This window comes from Lampris incognitus, chromosome 11 (genome assembly GCF_029633865.1).
Source record: "Lampris incognitus isolate fLamInc1 chromosome 11, fLamInc1.hap2, whole genome shotgun sequence".
NCBI lineage: Eukaryota > Metazoa > Chordata > Actinopteri > Lampriformes > Lampridae > Lampris > Lampris incognitus.
Window position 1 is genome coordinate 31,952,293 of NC_079221.1, and position 17,693 is coordinate 31,969,985.

General features: G+C 43.0%; 1 protein-coding gene across 2 annotated transcripts in view; it reads left to right on the top strand.

Annotated features, from left to right (window-relative positions):
• Nucleotides 1-17,693, top strand: part of pard3bb (par-3 family cell polarity regulator beta b) — a 520,416-nt gene that overhangs the window by 122,283 nt on the left and 380,440 nt on the right. For both annotated transcript variants that reach the window (XM_056289172.1, XM_056289173.1), the window contains exon 4: nucleotides 17,018-17,112. In XM_056289172.1, the coding sequence (XP_056145147.1) occupies nucleotides 17,018-17,112 (95 nt within the window). The remainder of the gene's footprint in view (nucleotides 1-17,017; nucleotides 17,113-17,693) is intronic.

A 17,693-nucleotide genomic window follows, 5' to 3' on the forward strand; every position in this document is an offset into this window, starting at 1 on the left:
TCTGTACTCTCTTTTTGTGGTAGGATCTGTTGTTATCGCCTCTTTTTTAGTTCATCAATCTTCCTCTTCCTCAAAGTGCTGTTTTTTAGTCCTGTGTCCCTCGCTTCTCTCTGGATTTTTTTTTCTAAAAGAAATCTGCTATGAATTGCTTTGTTACAATCTCAAGGTTGCTGCATTTGTTAGCCACAATATTTTTTGAAATATGTTATCAAGTGTACCATGGCACACCCCTCAGGGGGAAGGGGCGGGGGAGATGAGCAAAACTGTTAATCATAGGTTTTAGGAGCTTTGGTAGCAAGAAAAGTAAACAAAAATGGCTTGAAAACATAAATGCATTAATTTCTATTTAGATGATTTACCACCCCATTCACAGTACATTTAGACCTTGCATTTCTTATGAAAGGTTGCAGTGTAGAGCCCCGTAAATATCCCATCATGCTTTTTGAATAACACCTCTGATAAAGTAATAACCAACTTCTTTTTGAAGGTTTTTTGTTGGGTACTAGCAACATGCCTTTTCACTGTTATCTGTCCGTTATTGAGCTATGTGTTGAGCATATCGCCATTAGTAACAACTTATGAGAAGAAGAAAATGAGCAAAAATATATTTCAGGTAATTGATCTTTTTCAGAATAAAAAAGAAGTGCAGTATGCATTTATAACTTTAAATCTTACTTCATAGTCAACATTTATCTTTGGAAGAATGCAAAAAACAATGAGTTATCTGCAGTTCTTTTTAAATCCTGGAAAAAATGGTATTTGGCTTCCCAGGTGTATTTCAAACTATATTAATTCCAGGTGCAGCACTTTGATCAAGGTCCTGATGAAGCAGCTTTGACCCAATAGTCTCTAGAGGAAGAGCTCCGAACCTTGACATCTGTTGAGCTCTGGTATTCATCTTGACCTGCTACTTCAGCTTGTCAGCATTTGCTTTCTGTTAACAGTTTTAAACCCCATACAGGCACAAAGGCATCATCTGCAATGGCTGTCTGTCTTACTTGCAACCTCTCTGAGTCTAATTTGTTCTCCTCACACAGAAACGGTGTTTTATTTAATATCATGATATGACAAACCCAACACAATAGCAGCACCTGTTTTAGTCATCTCAAAGTACATTGCGGCATATTCTGAGAAATGCCTGCTCTTTCCGTTCTACGGTTGGGGCTTTGAGTTGATGTCTGGTGAGAGATTTTTACAGCGTCAGAGACCCCAACCTGCGAAAATCAAGTAATAAACATTATAAGGCAATTTTTCTACTTAAAGTATGATAAAAATATAAATATACATGCCAAAAGTATCCACATTTTGTACAAAATGTGTTATTTTGGTTGAAAACATTAATTTTCCTGATGCTGAGTGAAACCATAAGTGACGGATCTGTATCGTCGCCAGGCACTTGAGGCATGCATTTTTTTATTTTATTTTTTTACTTGTTCTGACTTGGAGGCTGAGGGGAACTTCTCAAGAGACGTTCTCTTGGAAATCATGTGATGAAACAAAGAGAAAGGAACTGTTGTATGACAGCCTCGATACCTAAACTTTACCCTAAACTTAACCACTGTAACTGTTGTTGCCATTGCCACTGTATGAAAATTGAATTTTTGCATGTTCATGAATTGTGTTTCTTTGCATGCCGTTCACTGAGAATGCAAATTGGCAGTCTTCGACAATCACATGGTTTCTGAGACACAAACATCCCCGAGCACAGACCTGCACACTTAGGGAGACCGATCACTTCACTCTTGTTGCAAAAGTTGATAACACCAGTTATCAACTGTAGTAAAGAGTATACATACTGATTCAGAAATGGCACCACAGTGACAAGTCTAGTGTCCAGGGTATTGTTGCTAAGCAGAAATGCCAATTCAGAGCAGATTCCCTTTGACAAGCAGAACTCATATATCTGATCCTGCTTGCTCTCAAGAACCAATCAATCTTTGATTTATACCAGAGTTTTTCTTAGGTACACCAGTGCCTAGCCAGAGGGTCCTGGGTTCAATCTCACCTCTTCTGTTTGGTGATTGCATGTTCCCTCTGTGTTTGCATGGGTTTCTCACATTTCAAATACATGAATGCCAGGTGAATTGGAGACATTAAATGGCCCGTAGGTATGAATCGCTGTGTTTGTGTGAACGTATATGACCTGTACAAGGTGCTCCTCTCCCTTATTACCAAAATCTGCTGAATTAAGGCTCTAGCCTTCTTTGACCCTTTGCGGGATTGAACAGGGATATTGGTTGAACGAAAGGAACATTTTGGTGATTTTTGATGAAGAATTCAGAGATCTCTTGCCTGGGCAAGAAGAAAAAGAATCTGAAAAACAAACGAAATGAGTCCTGTGGGGTAACACTGATGGTAGTTGTTAGCCATGACTGGTTGGTCAATACGTGACCAGGCCAGTGTTAGCGCTGATGTTTAACAGGAAACAGGCTGAAAAGGAAATGCTATGAGGCTAAACTTTGACGTCAACTGCATCAAAGCGCTGCAGGCCTACACCGTGTCAGATGCAAATAGATGTATGGATGTCAGGATCCATGGTCAAAAGTAATAAAAAGAGGGAAAGACAAAGGCCAAAATGAAGTCTGTACCCGCTAGGGACTTCCAATGTCCTGCAGTGATTGCCTACAATTTTTGGAAGACTGGTTTGTTGCTTAGATCTTTCACTTAAGTATTTTGACAGTTGGACTCTATCTCCAGGTATACACCTGGTTTTAGGAGAGCATGTTTTCTGCTTAGCTGGGATCAAAGTCTACTTCAGTGTTTTCCGCTCTATTTCAGTTAGATAAAAGCTTTAAAGTAAGTAAATCTGACACAGGTGGTGTCTCCTGAACAGTGATGATGTCAAGACAGAGACAAGGTGAACCTTGGCGTTGACAATTATTTTTGGCACCGTAGACGGAGAAGAAAACAGAACATGACAGGACTCGTACGGAGGACAGGAAGTGTGTTTTCTATCACCATGTAGAATGGACTCTGATGTCTGTGTCTGGTCGTTGTTACCCAGACTGGATATGTCTGAGAGAGATCTCTGTTTTTCTCCCACTCTTTCACTCGCTCTTTCTCCTAGTGACTGGTTGTCCAATTGTTGCTTCTTGCTCTTCTCTCTCTCTCTCTCTCTCTCTCTCTCTCTCTCTCTCTCTCTCTCTCTCTCTCTCTCTCTCTCTCTCTCTCTCTCTCTCTCTCTCTCTCTCTCTCTCTCTCTCTCTCTCTCTCTCTCTCTCTCTCTCTCTCTCTCTCTCTCTCTCTCGCTATCTCTCTCTCTCTCAATTTGTCCTATGTCAGGTCAAGTGGCTGATCAGCAGAGGTGTGAGGCTGTGATGAGGTTCAGAGCTGTTGGAATAACTTGTTCAAACTTCACGTCACCTTAACACAACAAACCCAACACAAGATGGAGTATGCGTACTCGCTGTTGGCTCAAGCCCTGCACCAGAAATATATATTGCGAACAAGTTGCCTGTCCTATCAGCTAATAGTGAGCCTGACCCTGGGTCTTTTACTTCCCTTCTCTCCCCAAATCCACCTTGGTTTAGTGACGCTCCATAAAAGGAAATATTAGAATGCATTTGTAATTCTGGAGAACATGACATGTAAACGTTAATCTGCAAAATCCATTTTCGGAATATGTCATTGAAATTAGACAGCATTCCAGCCGTGAATCAAGTCGAAATCGCAAGTTAGACTAAAACAGAATGACAGAGGCACTGTTTTTACGATTGACTACAGTGAAGATGCTACAAGGTTTAAATGTACTACTTCTGCCACTGCTACTTAAACAACAAAATGATAATGACAACTACTGCTGTTATTATTATTATTATTATTGTTAGTGTTAATTGTACTACTACCGCTCTCACCACTAGTAATACTGCTAATAATAATAATAATTCTACTGCTAATACTAATACTTGTACTACTATAACTACTATAACTACTACTACTACTACTACTACTACTACTACAGGTAATGACGGTAATAGTAATAAAATAAATATGTGACATTTCTTTGTCCTTGTTCATAAATAGGCCACACATTGAAGGTTCATACACCGGTAAGACAGGAAGTTTAGTCTGTTTTCAATAATGTGGCCATGTGTCAGCAGAGATTAGCAGCAGTGGTGATGGTCCAGGAAGATTAGAGGTACAAGAGCTCTGGAGACGATCACTGTCAGTGTGAAAAGGTTATAGTCAGGGCTCTTCTTTCTCTGCCTCTCAAGCTCATTTTCTCTCTCTGTCTATCTGTCTGTCTGTCTCTCCGCTGATGTCTCTTCTGTTGCTCTCTGTCTATATTCTTCTTTGCTCTTTCTCATCTTTATTTCTCTCTCACACCCCATTATTTTTTTTTGTTTTTCTTTTAATGTCATACTTCTGTCCTGGCTGAATTATTCCCTCACTTTCTCTATGTGTATCTCTTTCTCCCCCCCCCTCCCCCCAATGGTACTTGGCCAATTACCCCACTCTTCCAAGCTGTCCTGGTCACTGCTCCACCCCCTTTGCTGATCCGGGGAGGGCTGCAGACTACCACAGGCCTCCTCCGATACATGTGGAGTCACCAGCCACATCTTTTCACCTGACAGTGAGGAGCTTGACCAGGGGGATGTAACACGTGGAGGATCACGCTATTTCCCCCAGTACCCCCTCCCTTCCAAGCAGACGCCCCGACTGACTAGAGGAGGCGCTAGTTCAGCAACCATGACGCATACCCAAATCCGGCTTCCCACCCGCAGCCACGGCCAGTAGTGTGTGTAGGGATGCCCGATCAAGCCGGAGGTAATATGGGGATTCAAACCAGTGATCCCCGTGTTGGTAGGCAACCGAATAGACCGCCACGCCACCTGGATGCCGTCTCTCTCCTCTTAATGCCTGCCTCCATCTCCTGCTAACAGCTGGGGGGATGTAAGGATTGGCTTATGTGGAACTCAGTGAAGTACATATTCCAGTCCGCCAACATAGGTTTTCTCTTAATGAGCTATCTATGTGTTTCCTCTTCTCCCAAAGTAAATATGATGTATTCAAAGGCTAGTTGAACTAATGTTGTGGATATCACAATTGCATGGAGAGAAAAAAAAGAAAGTTTAAAGCACCATTATGCTTCGCCTCCCTCGCTTGCTCTCGTTTCTTCCCAACCATTAATTTTTTTTGTCGTGCTTTGTCATCTGCACTGCGACTGCTGCAGCTTCTCTAAAGTTGTGTGCGCTTTATCAAAATCCCTGTCTGCTCTTCTTCATTCTCATTCCCCCTAGCTTCCTCCGTTATCTTGATCTGTGTTCCCTATTTATTCCACCATTTCTTCATTTATCTGCCATTTTTTCCTCTCTCAAGCCCCCTCTCCTTTTTCTCTTTGTCTGTCTTGCCCTCCCCTAATATTCCAGGAGCAGAGATTGATTAGAGGCTTCGATTGCCAACCACCCAGCCCACCACGTGCGTGCATGTGCACACACACACACACACGCACACACACACACACACACACACACACACATGAACAAACACTCACACGTGTGCCTTCAGTCCTAAGAGCACCAAGGGTGCATTTTGTGCCAATCGATATATGACCCTGCAAATATCATTTAGCATGTGTTTTCTCAGTGGTCTGTCTCTCCATCTCAGATGTCAGTCAATGGACTTGTCTTCCCAGTGGAGCTGTAAAGACTAGCATGATATTGTTCTTGATGTCTATGTAAATTAATGCGTTGCTATGAATATAGATGGCACAGTCAATAATCTTACATTTGATTACCTGCACAGCAGTGTAATAAACATAGCGATGATGATGATGATGGTAGTAACACATTTTTAATCAAAATAGAGGGGAATCTATATATGTAAATAAATATATCTAATATATTTTCATAAAAGATACCTGTTTCCCTTCTCTGTCTCCCAGTGGTTCTCTCTCTCTCTCCCTCCCTCTCTCTCTCTCTCCCAACCAAACACACACACACACACACTCAACAGAATGAGCAGCAGAGACAGTAGTGCAGTTTTCTTCATCCATCACTTTCACTTAAATGGTGATTTTATGCAGTAGGCTGATGAGATGTGAAGAGAGAGACATGATCATATGTCACACACACAGGCACACCCTCAAATCAGTCTTTTAGGCCATTTGGACTCACCCTCACAGAGAGACAGCGCACTCACTGATTGGATGAGGGAGTGATTTGACTACATTTCCCTCACATGCGCTTGCCTCACATGTATGTAACCCTTTAAAGTCTGTTTCTCTTAGCCTTAATTAACTTACACAGTGGTGCTCGCACATCCACATGCATGTTTCTTCACACATTCAGGAATGTATACGGTGGTATTATGGGTCAGTCTCTGCTCAGTCTCACTTTAATTTGAAAACTATTTAAAAACACGCGTTGAGTGTGTGTCTGTGGTGTTTGGAGGGCATGCATGTGTGCAGGCTTATGTGCTGGGATGTTGTAAAGTGTAAAAACCATACGGACCAAACATAAAACAATCCACAGCAGGGGGATGCCTCTGGAGTAGAGGAGTTGAAAGAAATGGCGAGTCCACTTGGCCGGCCTTAAGTACAGCTGACAGAAGCCAGGTCATGTGTCTATTATGAGGCCTGAGGAGGCAGCACTGTGCCCGCTAGGCTCCTGCAAAACGAGACAAAGAGCGACATGGTGCAGGACAGGTGGTCAGAGACAAAACCATAAACACACAGATATTGAGACACTTATGAATGGATGCGTATACTGTGTGCAAGCTGACAAACACACACACACACACACACACACACACACACACACACACACACACACACACACAGACCTTGATCTGTGTTATGCCGGGATCAGACAACATGATTTCAGCCCTATCATGACACAATTTTGTCGTCGCTGACAAATTTCCAGCATCGGGCCCCAATTATGAACGTCGGAAACGTAAAACGGGCGTCTTTACCCTGTGTAGTGTGACTTCACGAAGAACATCGATGTGGTGTCTGGGACGCCCCACGACAACCTGACGAAAAGTTCAGCATGTCAGAATTATTTGTATTTTCCTGCCTTGTCTGACAACTCCTACGACATGTTCCTTGACATTGACCAGTAGGATGACAGAATGCTCCCTGATGCACATATGTAAACATGGTAAAGAGAAAGAGGGAGGCTGCTGTGTCTGCTGGTGGATGGAATGACAAAACCGAGGAAAGGTTCAGTGAGCTGTGGCAACAATACTCCTGCCTTTTTCTTCTTTTTTTTTTAAACATTTTTCCCCCTTTTTCTCCCCAATTGTTCTGGCCAATTACCCCACTCTTTCAAGCCGTCCCGGTTGCTGCTCCACCCCCTCTGCCCCACCCCCTCTGCCGATCCATATTAGACTCTGCCGACTGTGATTGCCTAATCTGACATCGTGACCATCGTGAAAGACAAAAAATATTGTGTAGTCTGATCCTGGCATTAGTGAATGAGTTTGGATGGTAATGTTAGACAGTTAATAGTTACACTCATCATTTTAAGGCCACATTGCAAATAATTTCAGGAGTCAGTATTTATTAAGTCCTTTTCAGTATTTCTAAACACTTAATCCATCTCTATATCACTAGCCATCTATTTGGCTATTCATCCTGCCTGTCTTTCTGTCCTGTTTGTCCATCTCTCATTATGGGTGTAACAGCAAAGCTCTTCTTTCTTTCTGTCTGTCTTTGTCTCTCTGTGCCCCTCCTCCTGTATGAGTCTCATTCTTTGCTAAAGTGACATTATGGGAGACATTTTGTTGTACAACAGACTATCTTTCCATGGAGCACTCACAGTGTCCCTATTAACACATCTGTCCCCTCTGGCTCAAAGCACATGTTGGCTCTGTCTCTCACATGTAATGAACAGATGCCCATTATTGGCATATGGTGACAACTCTGTGAAACTTTAAAATATTAGGGGTGTAACAATACAGGCAACTCATGATTCAGTTCGATAGATGATTCAAGGCTCACGGTTCGATACAAACATTGCAAACATTTGAAGAATAAAACTCACCATTTCCCACTGGTGGTTGATGATGTGGGCTGTGAGGGTTATACAGCTTTGGGTAGCACGAGAGGTCCAGCCGTCTGTCGTTACCAAACCCTCTCAGCCTTCTGGAGGGCTTCTTTAACTTTACCTTCACATCCACATCCTCATCCATTGCAGGAACTACAGATTTGCTGAAATGTATATGGGACGGGATGTGATAATTGGCTCCAGCGTTTTGACAAGTTTTCAAAATCCTTCATCCTCAACTATGGAAAAGTGTCTCATGTCTTTGGCAATAAAAATGCTGATGCTTTGACTTGATGCCAGAAGTGGTGCAGCCAATGACCTCTTAAGAGTTGTTTGGCCTTTTGCTAATTTATCAGGTGGTGACTGTAGCTTGTTCTCATGATGCCGTTGTAGATGGTGGAGCATGTTAGTGGTGTTAGCCATCTTGTAAGCCATACTGCAACAGCAGAGCTTGCAAATAGTTTTTGTTCGGTTCACAATCTTGTCACCATTTTCTTGCCTCCTTGCTGGAAAACCAAAATTATGCCATAGAACTGACTTAAAGTTATATGGAGCATCTTCTATTTCCACCTCCCACATTTTCTCACCAACATATGATCACTACAGCCAGTGAACATCAGGGTCAACAACAGGTCAATCAAAGAAAACTGGGATTATGCCTTTTGTGCCCTCTTGTGTTAACATTAATAAATTATATCTATATCCCCTGGGAGTCACAATTTAATCGATTTTATATCGTGATACTTTTTTCAGTTTCACAATGCATATCATATTTTTGTATTCCGAAATTAGAGCTGCATGATATTGGAAAAAAATCACATTCTGGTATACTTTTCTGTGATATACATATATTGTGATATGAAAAAATAACAGGGATTTTCACCAGATGACTTGAATAGATTTGATTTGATTTTGATTTTAGCTCTATTTGGAAATAATTAATCATTCTAGAATGCTCGGGCTGATGTTGTAGGGGAGTGCATCAGCATAGAAAATACAAATAAGAAAAAAACTGAATTGTAGAGATTTTGGTTTTTTTACATACCTGTGGAGGCATGGAGATGTTTAGGAGAGATGGCAGCGGAGTTTTTAACTAGATTGTTTAACAGAATCTTGGAAAGTGAGAGGATGCTTGAGGAGTGGAGAAGAAGCATACTGGTACTGATTTTAAATAATAAGGGAAATGTGCAGAACTATAGCAACTAGAGGTATAAAATTGATCAGCCACAATGTGAAGATATGGGAAACAGTAATAAAAGCTAGGTTAAGAGGGGAGGTGATGATTAGCGAGCAGCAGTATGGTTTCAAGCCACTAAAGAGCACTACAGATGAGATGTTTGCGTTGAGAATGTTGATGGAGAAGTATAGAGAAGGCTAGAAGGAGTTACATTGTGTCTGTAGATTTAGAGAAAGCATACATATGACAGGGTGCAATATTTAGAGAAAGCATATGTCAGGGTGCCGAGAGAGGAAGTGTGGTATTGGATGAGGAAGTCAGGAGTTGCAGAGAAGTGTGTAAGAGTGGTGCAGGATATGTATGACTGAAGTGTGGCAGTGGTGAGGTGTGCGGTTGGAAAGACAGATGGGTTCGAGGTGGAGGTGGGATTACATCAAGGATCGGCTCTGAGCCCTTTCTTGTTTGCAATGGTGATGGACAGGTTGACGGATGAGATCAGGCAGGAGTCTCCGTGGACTATGATGTTTGCGGATGACATTGTGATCTGTAGCGAGAGTAGGGTGCAGGTGGAGGAGAGCCTGGAGAGGTGGAGGTATGCACTGGGGAGAAGAGGAATGAAAGTCAGTAGGAGCAAGACGGAATACATATGTGTGAATGAGAGGGAGGAATGGTGAGGATGCAAGGAGTAGAAGTGATGAAGGCGTATGAGTTTAAATAATTGAGGTGAACTGTCCAAAGTAATGGGGAGTGCAGAAGAGAGGTGAAGAAGCGAGTGCAGGCAGGGTGGAGTGGGTGGAGAAGAGTGTCAGGAGTGATTTGCTAACAGAAAGGTACCAGAAAGAGTTAAAAGGAAGGTTTACAAGATGGTTGTGAGACCAGCTATGTTATATGGTTTGGAGACAGTGGCACTGATGAAAAGACAGGAGGCGGAACTGGAGGTGGCAGAGTTGAAGATGCAAAGATTTTCATTGGGAGTGATGAAGAAAGACAGGATTAGGAATGACTATGAGGGACAGCTCAGGTTGGACGGTTTGGAAACAAAGCAAGAGAGACAAGTTTGAGATGGCTTGGACATGTGTGGAGGAAAGATGCTGGGTATATTGGGAGAAGGATGCTGAATACCTGCCAGGGAAGAGGAGAAGAGGAAGGCCAAAGAGGAGGTTTATAGATGTGGTGAGGGAGGACATGCAGGTGGCTGGTGTGACAGAGGACGATGCAGAGGACAGGAAGAGATGGAAATGGATGATCTGCTGTGACGACCCTTTACAGGAGCAGTGTAAAGTAGTAGTAGTAGTAGTAGTAGTAGTAGTAGAGATTTGTTTTTTGGTTTGTTTTTGTTTTGTTTTTTGAAGAGTAGTGTGTAAATATGTGGCCTTCCTGCTGTGAGGGCTGAAACCTTCTGTGCATGCCTGGTTCACAGCAGGTAGACACAATGCGACAACGGCACCAGTGCACTCTGAAACCCATTTTTCTGATGGCTTACGCCACGCCACGACGGCTTTTCGCTGCGTCAAGCAAAGCACGTGCACTATACCCGCATGGCCAATAGAAAGGAGGCAGCCAGCAAGGCACGGAAGGCAAAATGGAGGAAAAGATAATATTGTGTGTGTCAGAATTTCCTGAATTTTAGGTACAACATAAGTTTACGCTTATATCGAAACAAAATGAAGAACTTGTCCTGCTAGAAGTTTTGAAAACTGCCCATTTTGCTCTGTCCTCCGCGACTGCTCTGAACACCTAGTCAGATGTAGGCTGATGAGTGCAGCTCAAATCACGTTGTACCTGAAGGGGCCAAGAGAAGGATCAACGGTGGACAAACGGGCATCCTTATATGGACTGGAAATAAACGCTCCAAAATATGCACAGTCCACAATTCATAATCTTGTAACGATCACGGATGAATAGGCTCGGTAGCCCTTGGTTAATGGATCGGAGCCCTTAGTGGACTGGTTAACGTGGTCGCCCGCGGTGCGGTAAACCCGAGTTCGCGTCCCGGCTGTGACGGTCTGGTCGGGCTGCCCCCTGGAATTCACTACCATTCATAGTCTGCAGTTCACCAAAATACAAACAATGAATGGGAGGAAAAAGAAACACCTGGTCTTAAAGATAATTAGAAATTTTAAAGATCCATACAACTGGCATTGATTTAACTTTTTCAACCAAATCTTCCTTTTCGGTGTTTTTCTCCTGTTCCTCGCTCGTTTACAGGTTGTGGCCGACGATTGATTGGTGGTTTTCTGGGCATGCAGAGCCTGCATGTCACTCACCAGCAACAATCTCCGTGTATCCAAGAACCCTTAAATCGGAGCTAGTTATGTTATATCAGACATACTTCTCTTGTAGATTAGCCATGGAAAATGAGAACCGTGCGAGTTTTCCTTTTGTATCAAGCAGCAAAAAGATGCAGCATGAGGCGTTTGAGTTAATGTGCATTACTTCACATCGCACATCCTGTTATGTGACGGCATGAAGTCCCCGGATTACGAACGAGTTCCGTTTTGGAGTCTGCTTGTAAGTCGAATTTGTATGTACGTTGTAACAGTTAGTTCACATCTAGCGTCAATTAGTCAAATGTTTGTCTTAGTATATATTTTACCTAAAACATCAAATATGATATTGCATTAATAATAATAAATGTAACTACAGTAAATTATTCATAAGAGAGACAGAATGTGTGTATAGGCATAAAAAACATAAAATAAAAAATTCTTAAACTGTTTAGATAGAAAAGAAAAGATAATTAAAGGTTAACACTTACTCTTGTTCCAATTGATGTCTTGCATACCGGAAGGAGCCTTAATTAACTTAAAAGGACTATTAGGCTGATTTTGATCCTCCAACCAAATTACCAATAGCCTTTCCATAGCAATAATGTAACCGGTTATTTTTTTGCCCGGTGCGGGATTCGATATGGAGTGTGCTGCACCCCAGGGCGACATCACTAACCGCTCGATTAAAGGGTCAGACCCGTTAGCTAGGGGCTAATGTGTCTTATTAGTAGTTTACAATAATTAAGCTACTGTGTTGCTTAGGGATAATTGTTGCTTTCATTGGGACAGATCCTTTTACATACTTCACTACTCTCCTCTTGTCCTTTATAATTGTCCCGATCGTTGATCGACTCTAGCCTAGCGCTTTCCCAGTGTTTGTTGGCGTTTCACCTCTCTCTGAGCACTTTATTATCTCCACTTTCGTTTCAATCGTGATCGTTTTACTTTTCTTCAATGCATCGCCATCACTTGCATCAGATTTACGCTTTGAAGCTACAGTTACAAGGGTAAACACATGACAAATTTAAGTCAAAACACAACGCACACAACGTTTACGCGGTCCGACTTAAAATGGTGAAAAAGGTGTGGCATTGTTCTCCCTCGAGCTGACGAACCGCCTAAAACGCGGTGTTTTTTGAGCGTCCCGCAAAATAGCCCGTCCATTCGCTAGTACGAACCATTGTGTGTAACTCGATTTTTTAAAATAATAGGCATTATGGAGGTCGGTTCGTAAGTACATATGTTCGTAAATCGGGCGCTCGTAACCCGGGACTACCTGTATTGCGACTGCACACATTGCAATAATGATGCTGAAACGATATATCGTGCAGTCATACGTGAAATATCGTGCCCCCTATAAAATACTTCTGTTTGCTATACTGAAACCCGTTTTGTTCACCATCATTCTGACAGTACACACCCACACAACAAAGCTCACGTTGTTCCCAATCTCGTCCTTACTTATGTAGTGACAGACCTAATGTCCTTACTAAGAAATTAACTTCAGTGTCCTCATCGACTCATTTGTTGCTTGCAAAACATGTCAGTGTGTTCTTGCTTCCTCCTTGAAAGCACAGATTGACTTTGTGTGCGTGCGAGTGTGTGTGTATGTGTCTGTGTGTGATTATACAGCTCATTTTGTCAGCTGCACAATACTTAATATCCCTCATCTCATCTCTTTCTCTCTTTACTCTTGCCCAACTGCCAACAAACACACAAAAACGCCTCTTCAGTTGTTTGACATGATAAGCTCGGGCATCTGCATCTTGCCAGATGATAGATTATTATTAGACATGAATATTGCTGAACTGTGACTTCATCACAAATAGCACAACCATGACAGCTAAGATTGCAATGGTTGTGTGCATGTGTGGGTGTGCACGTGGTAAAAGTTTTTATGTGCTTGTGTTTGTGCGTTAGTGCGTGTTTTTGAGTACATGATTGTGTAGCAACACATTAGCAAAAAGTTTTTAAAGCAGTAATGTAGGATGGCCTCAAAAGCTACTCTCACACAATTTATCCGTCTGTTTCTAGCTTTCTGCGTCTATCTATCCTCTCCATCTTTTCTCCATTTATTTTAGAGATCTTTTTATCCTCCATCTTGGTGTTGTGCATCCTTTCATTTCTTCTGTCTCCTGTTCCATTAACGGTGCAATGTAAACTAGTCAGATGATATCAGGGAGGACTGAGAGAGAACAGGTTTCCTGGAAGGGTGCTATGTACGTATATCCTTTAAGGCATAGTTTGACAGGTTGGTAGATAAAAAGAAATTATATTTATGTAGGAATTAGGGCTCGACTATAATGAGCGGACTGCGCGGTGGCACAGTGGTTAGTGCGGTCGCCTCACAGCAAGAAGGTCCTGGGTTCAAGCCCTGGGGTAGTCCAACCTTGAGAGGTCGTCCCAGGGCGCCCTCTGTGTGGCGTTTGCATGTTCACCCCATGTCGGTATGGGTTTCCTCCGGGTGCTCGTGCTCTAGTTTCCTCTCACAGTCCAAAGACATGTAGGGTTAGGGTTAGGGTCCCTAGGTTTGAGTATGTGTGTCGGCCCTGTGGTGGCCTGGCGGCCTGCCCAGGGTATCGCCCCGCCTGCTACCCAATGACTGTTGGGATTGGCTCCAGCATCCCCATGACTCTGAGTGGGATAAGTGGTTTGGATAATGGATGGATGGACGGATATAATGAGGGGACGCGTAAATGAACAGCTGTAGACACCACAGACGTGCAGTTGTTCTGTTTATACAATTTTCCCGAGGACACATTTCACACATGCGCAGTAGATCAGCATCCTACTTATTCCACAATGTCTGATGTCTTTCCATGCGTGGGCACTACGAATCAAATCAACATGGTGACACAGAAGCGCTGCTTTATCTGTTGTACTTAGTACAACCACATAATAAAATAGAAAATCGTGATACACATTTACTTGTCCTTGTATTGTTTTAAAGATGGATTGTTGAGATGTGGGTAGCGAGGGACCTCTTCATGCAGCCTTTCTTCAAAGTCAGCATCCGTTTTGGTTTTCAGCGCATGCACAGTTGGGGCCCTTGTAGCGCCCTTAGTAGCATCCTTGTAGCATAGCATAGTAGCATAGCACGGTCACAAAATCTGGCCTGCTTGCAGACAGCTATTCATGGACTTGGGTAGTGACGAAATTTAGCGGACCCTCGCGTACTCATGAACCCGGAAAGTATAACCCCCGCTTTAGCAGGACAAGATTAAAGAACCACACAGAATACCTTTGATGTATATAGGACAACATTTACAATAACAAAGGAATATGAGAAATTTCTGGCTGTCTATAATACGGTATTTATACTTCACAGTAGTCACATAGAGAATGCAGTGTTAATACTTATTATCTCACTCTCTTGCCCAGATCAATAGATTTCATCAAGTGGGAAAAATGTTCGCTTCAGGGTAGAGAGAAACTATAGAACATTGGGGATGTCTAGTTTTCACAGGAATCCAAAGAAATTAAGTTTAAACAATCAAAACGTCTATGTGAGAAAACATCTATATGTGACTTTTTATTTGTGAAGTCACAGAGGGAGATGCAATAGTAGTGTGCAAGCAGTTTTAGTTTATATTTGCGCTTTAAGATAACTCAGATGATTAATAAATCAATCCCATCCACATCAGAAATAGAGCACTCTGTCTGGGTGGCATTGTGGTCTATTCCGTTGCCTACCAACGTGGGGATTGCCGGTTCGAATCCCCGTGTTACCTCCGGCTTGGTCGGGCGTCCCTACAGTTGGCCGTGTCTGCGGGTGAGAAGACGGCTGTGGGTATGTGTCCTGGTCGCTGCACTACTGCCTCCTCTGGTCGGTCACAGGAAGGGGGAACTGGGGAGAATAGCGTGATCCTCCCACGCGCTACATCCCCCTGGTGAAACTCCTCACTGTCAGGTGAAAAGAAGCGGCTGGCAACTTCACATGTATCGGAGGAGGCATGTGGTAGTCTGCAGCCCTCCCCGGATCGGCAGAGGGGGTGGAGCAGTGACTGGGCTGGCTCGAAAGAGTGGGGTAAATTGCCAAGTACAATTGGGGAGAAAAAATCCCCCACCCAAAAAAAAGAAAGGAAAAAAAAGAGATAGAGCACTCTTGAGTACCAGACCGTAGTTTGACTAACCCGGGCCTAGATCCCTTTTGAAATGTCTTTGTTCTGTTGTTGTTCTGTTTATGTTTTTTTTATTATTTTTATTATTATTGTTGTTTGAAATGTCAGTGGTGTCATATATACATACATGAAACGCTCACCATCCCCTGTAGAGCTGTTTGGAATTTACACAGTCTGTCTCTCAGTCAATATAGATTACATTCTAACAGCTGTTGTCTTATTACTGTAGGGGTTGGCATAACACACACAAACACACACACACACACACACACTACAGTGAAAATTCACGAGGAAGATAAATTCAACAAATTCAGTTGAAAAACAAGCTAATATACAAATCTTTGCCGACACATAGCATGCTAACCCATTAATGGTTACCATACAGGAGGACATCATGCTGTGCCCTCCTGAATGCTGGATGTATCTGTCTCATAGGCACCGCTGTTAACCAGAGTTTCAGAGCTGGTTTTCTCAGATTTTAGTATGTGAGTGCAGGCATGTCATTGGGGTTATAAAGTGGACTCCTTCCTTTAATGATGTTTTGTTGAGATAGACTGTCGACACCTCAAGACAGCTTAACAGAGGATTCCAGTGTCCTGGAACTTTCTGTAAATGGAGTATCAGCCGAGGTCTGCATAAAGTCAAGACCCACATTGGATGATAACAGAATTATAATGGAATTATAAAATATATAAAGCATATTATGAGCAGCACAGTGGCGCAGTTATTAGCGCGGTCGCCTCACAGCAAGAAGATTACTGGGTTCGTGCCCCGGGGTAGTCTAACTTTGGGGGGGGGGTCATCCTCTGTGTGGAGTTTGCATATTCTCCCCGTATCTGTGTTTCCTCCGGGTGCTCCGGTTTCCTCCCACAGTCCAAAGACATGTAGGTCAGGTGAATCGGCCATACTCAATTGCCCCTAGGTGTGAATGTGTGTGTGTCCGCCCTGTGATGGCCTGGTGACCTGTCCAGGGTGTCTCCCCGCCTGCCGCCCAATGACTGCTGGGATAGGCTCCAGCATCCCCACGACCCTGAGAGCAGGATAAGCGGTCCAGATAATGGATGAAGAATATTATGAGGAGGATGCCAAGCAGTGTCTAGACGTCACCGGAACAGCCCAGAACCCGAGCCACGCGACCAGCATCACCATGTTAAAATAAATAAAAAATTAGTCACACATATACAACCTATACAGCCTATACAACACACAGCTTCCTTCTATGGGTTGTCAGTGACAATTTGAAAGGGGTCAAATCAACCATGCTGCAAAACTACAAATATATCCACGTGCCCGTTATTAGATCCAGTTCCAAATTGTATGTGGTTAACTGTCAATCAAATACTAGCTATAAATTGAGCCATTTTTTTAGCAGATGTGCCAGTTGCTGAAGGCATGCTAGCTAAACCACTGTTGCTTTGTGTGTGTGTGTGTGTGTGTGTGTGCGTGTGTCTCCAATAGACACCCCCCTGTTGGTGAGAAGCAGTAGTGATTCTGCTCTTGGCCCCCAGCCCACAGAGACAGAACCCATGACGGAGGACCATATCACCGCCCTGGTAAGACCCTTTCTCATACCAACAGAAAGACACATGCATACAGACTTACATAAATGATGATGCCTTTTGCACTGACAATTTCAACAAAACAATTTAACTCATTTATAAGGATTAATTAGATGCACTGTAGTGCAGATTTCAAAATTGTCCTGACAAGACAGGCAAGTAAAAGCGATGGCTGACTTCCTGGTTTTGACTGTAGGCCTCCCTCTTTAACTAGAAAACCTGTTGCCAGTCTATATTAATAATTATCTGAGGGTCAAGCGCACATCGGGTCAAATACACAAATGCGTGCCACATGTAGGTGGACACACACACTGAGATTTATCATTGTAAGGTGTGGATTTATTGAGACAAGCAAGTGGAGACATTCCATAGGCAACAGATGCACAATGCTTTGATTTTCTGTGTGTGTGTGTGTGTGTGTGTGTGTGTGTGTGCGTGCGTGCGTGCGTGCGTGCGTGTGTGCATAAAAGTAAGCAGTTTAGCGGTGTGTTCGCAGTGTCTTCACGCTCCCTTTCTAATCCAGACACGCTTTGTCACATCAAACCCTAACAATGAAGATGGATGGCTCTCTTCTC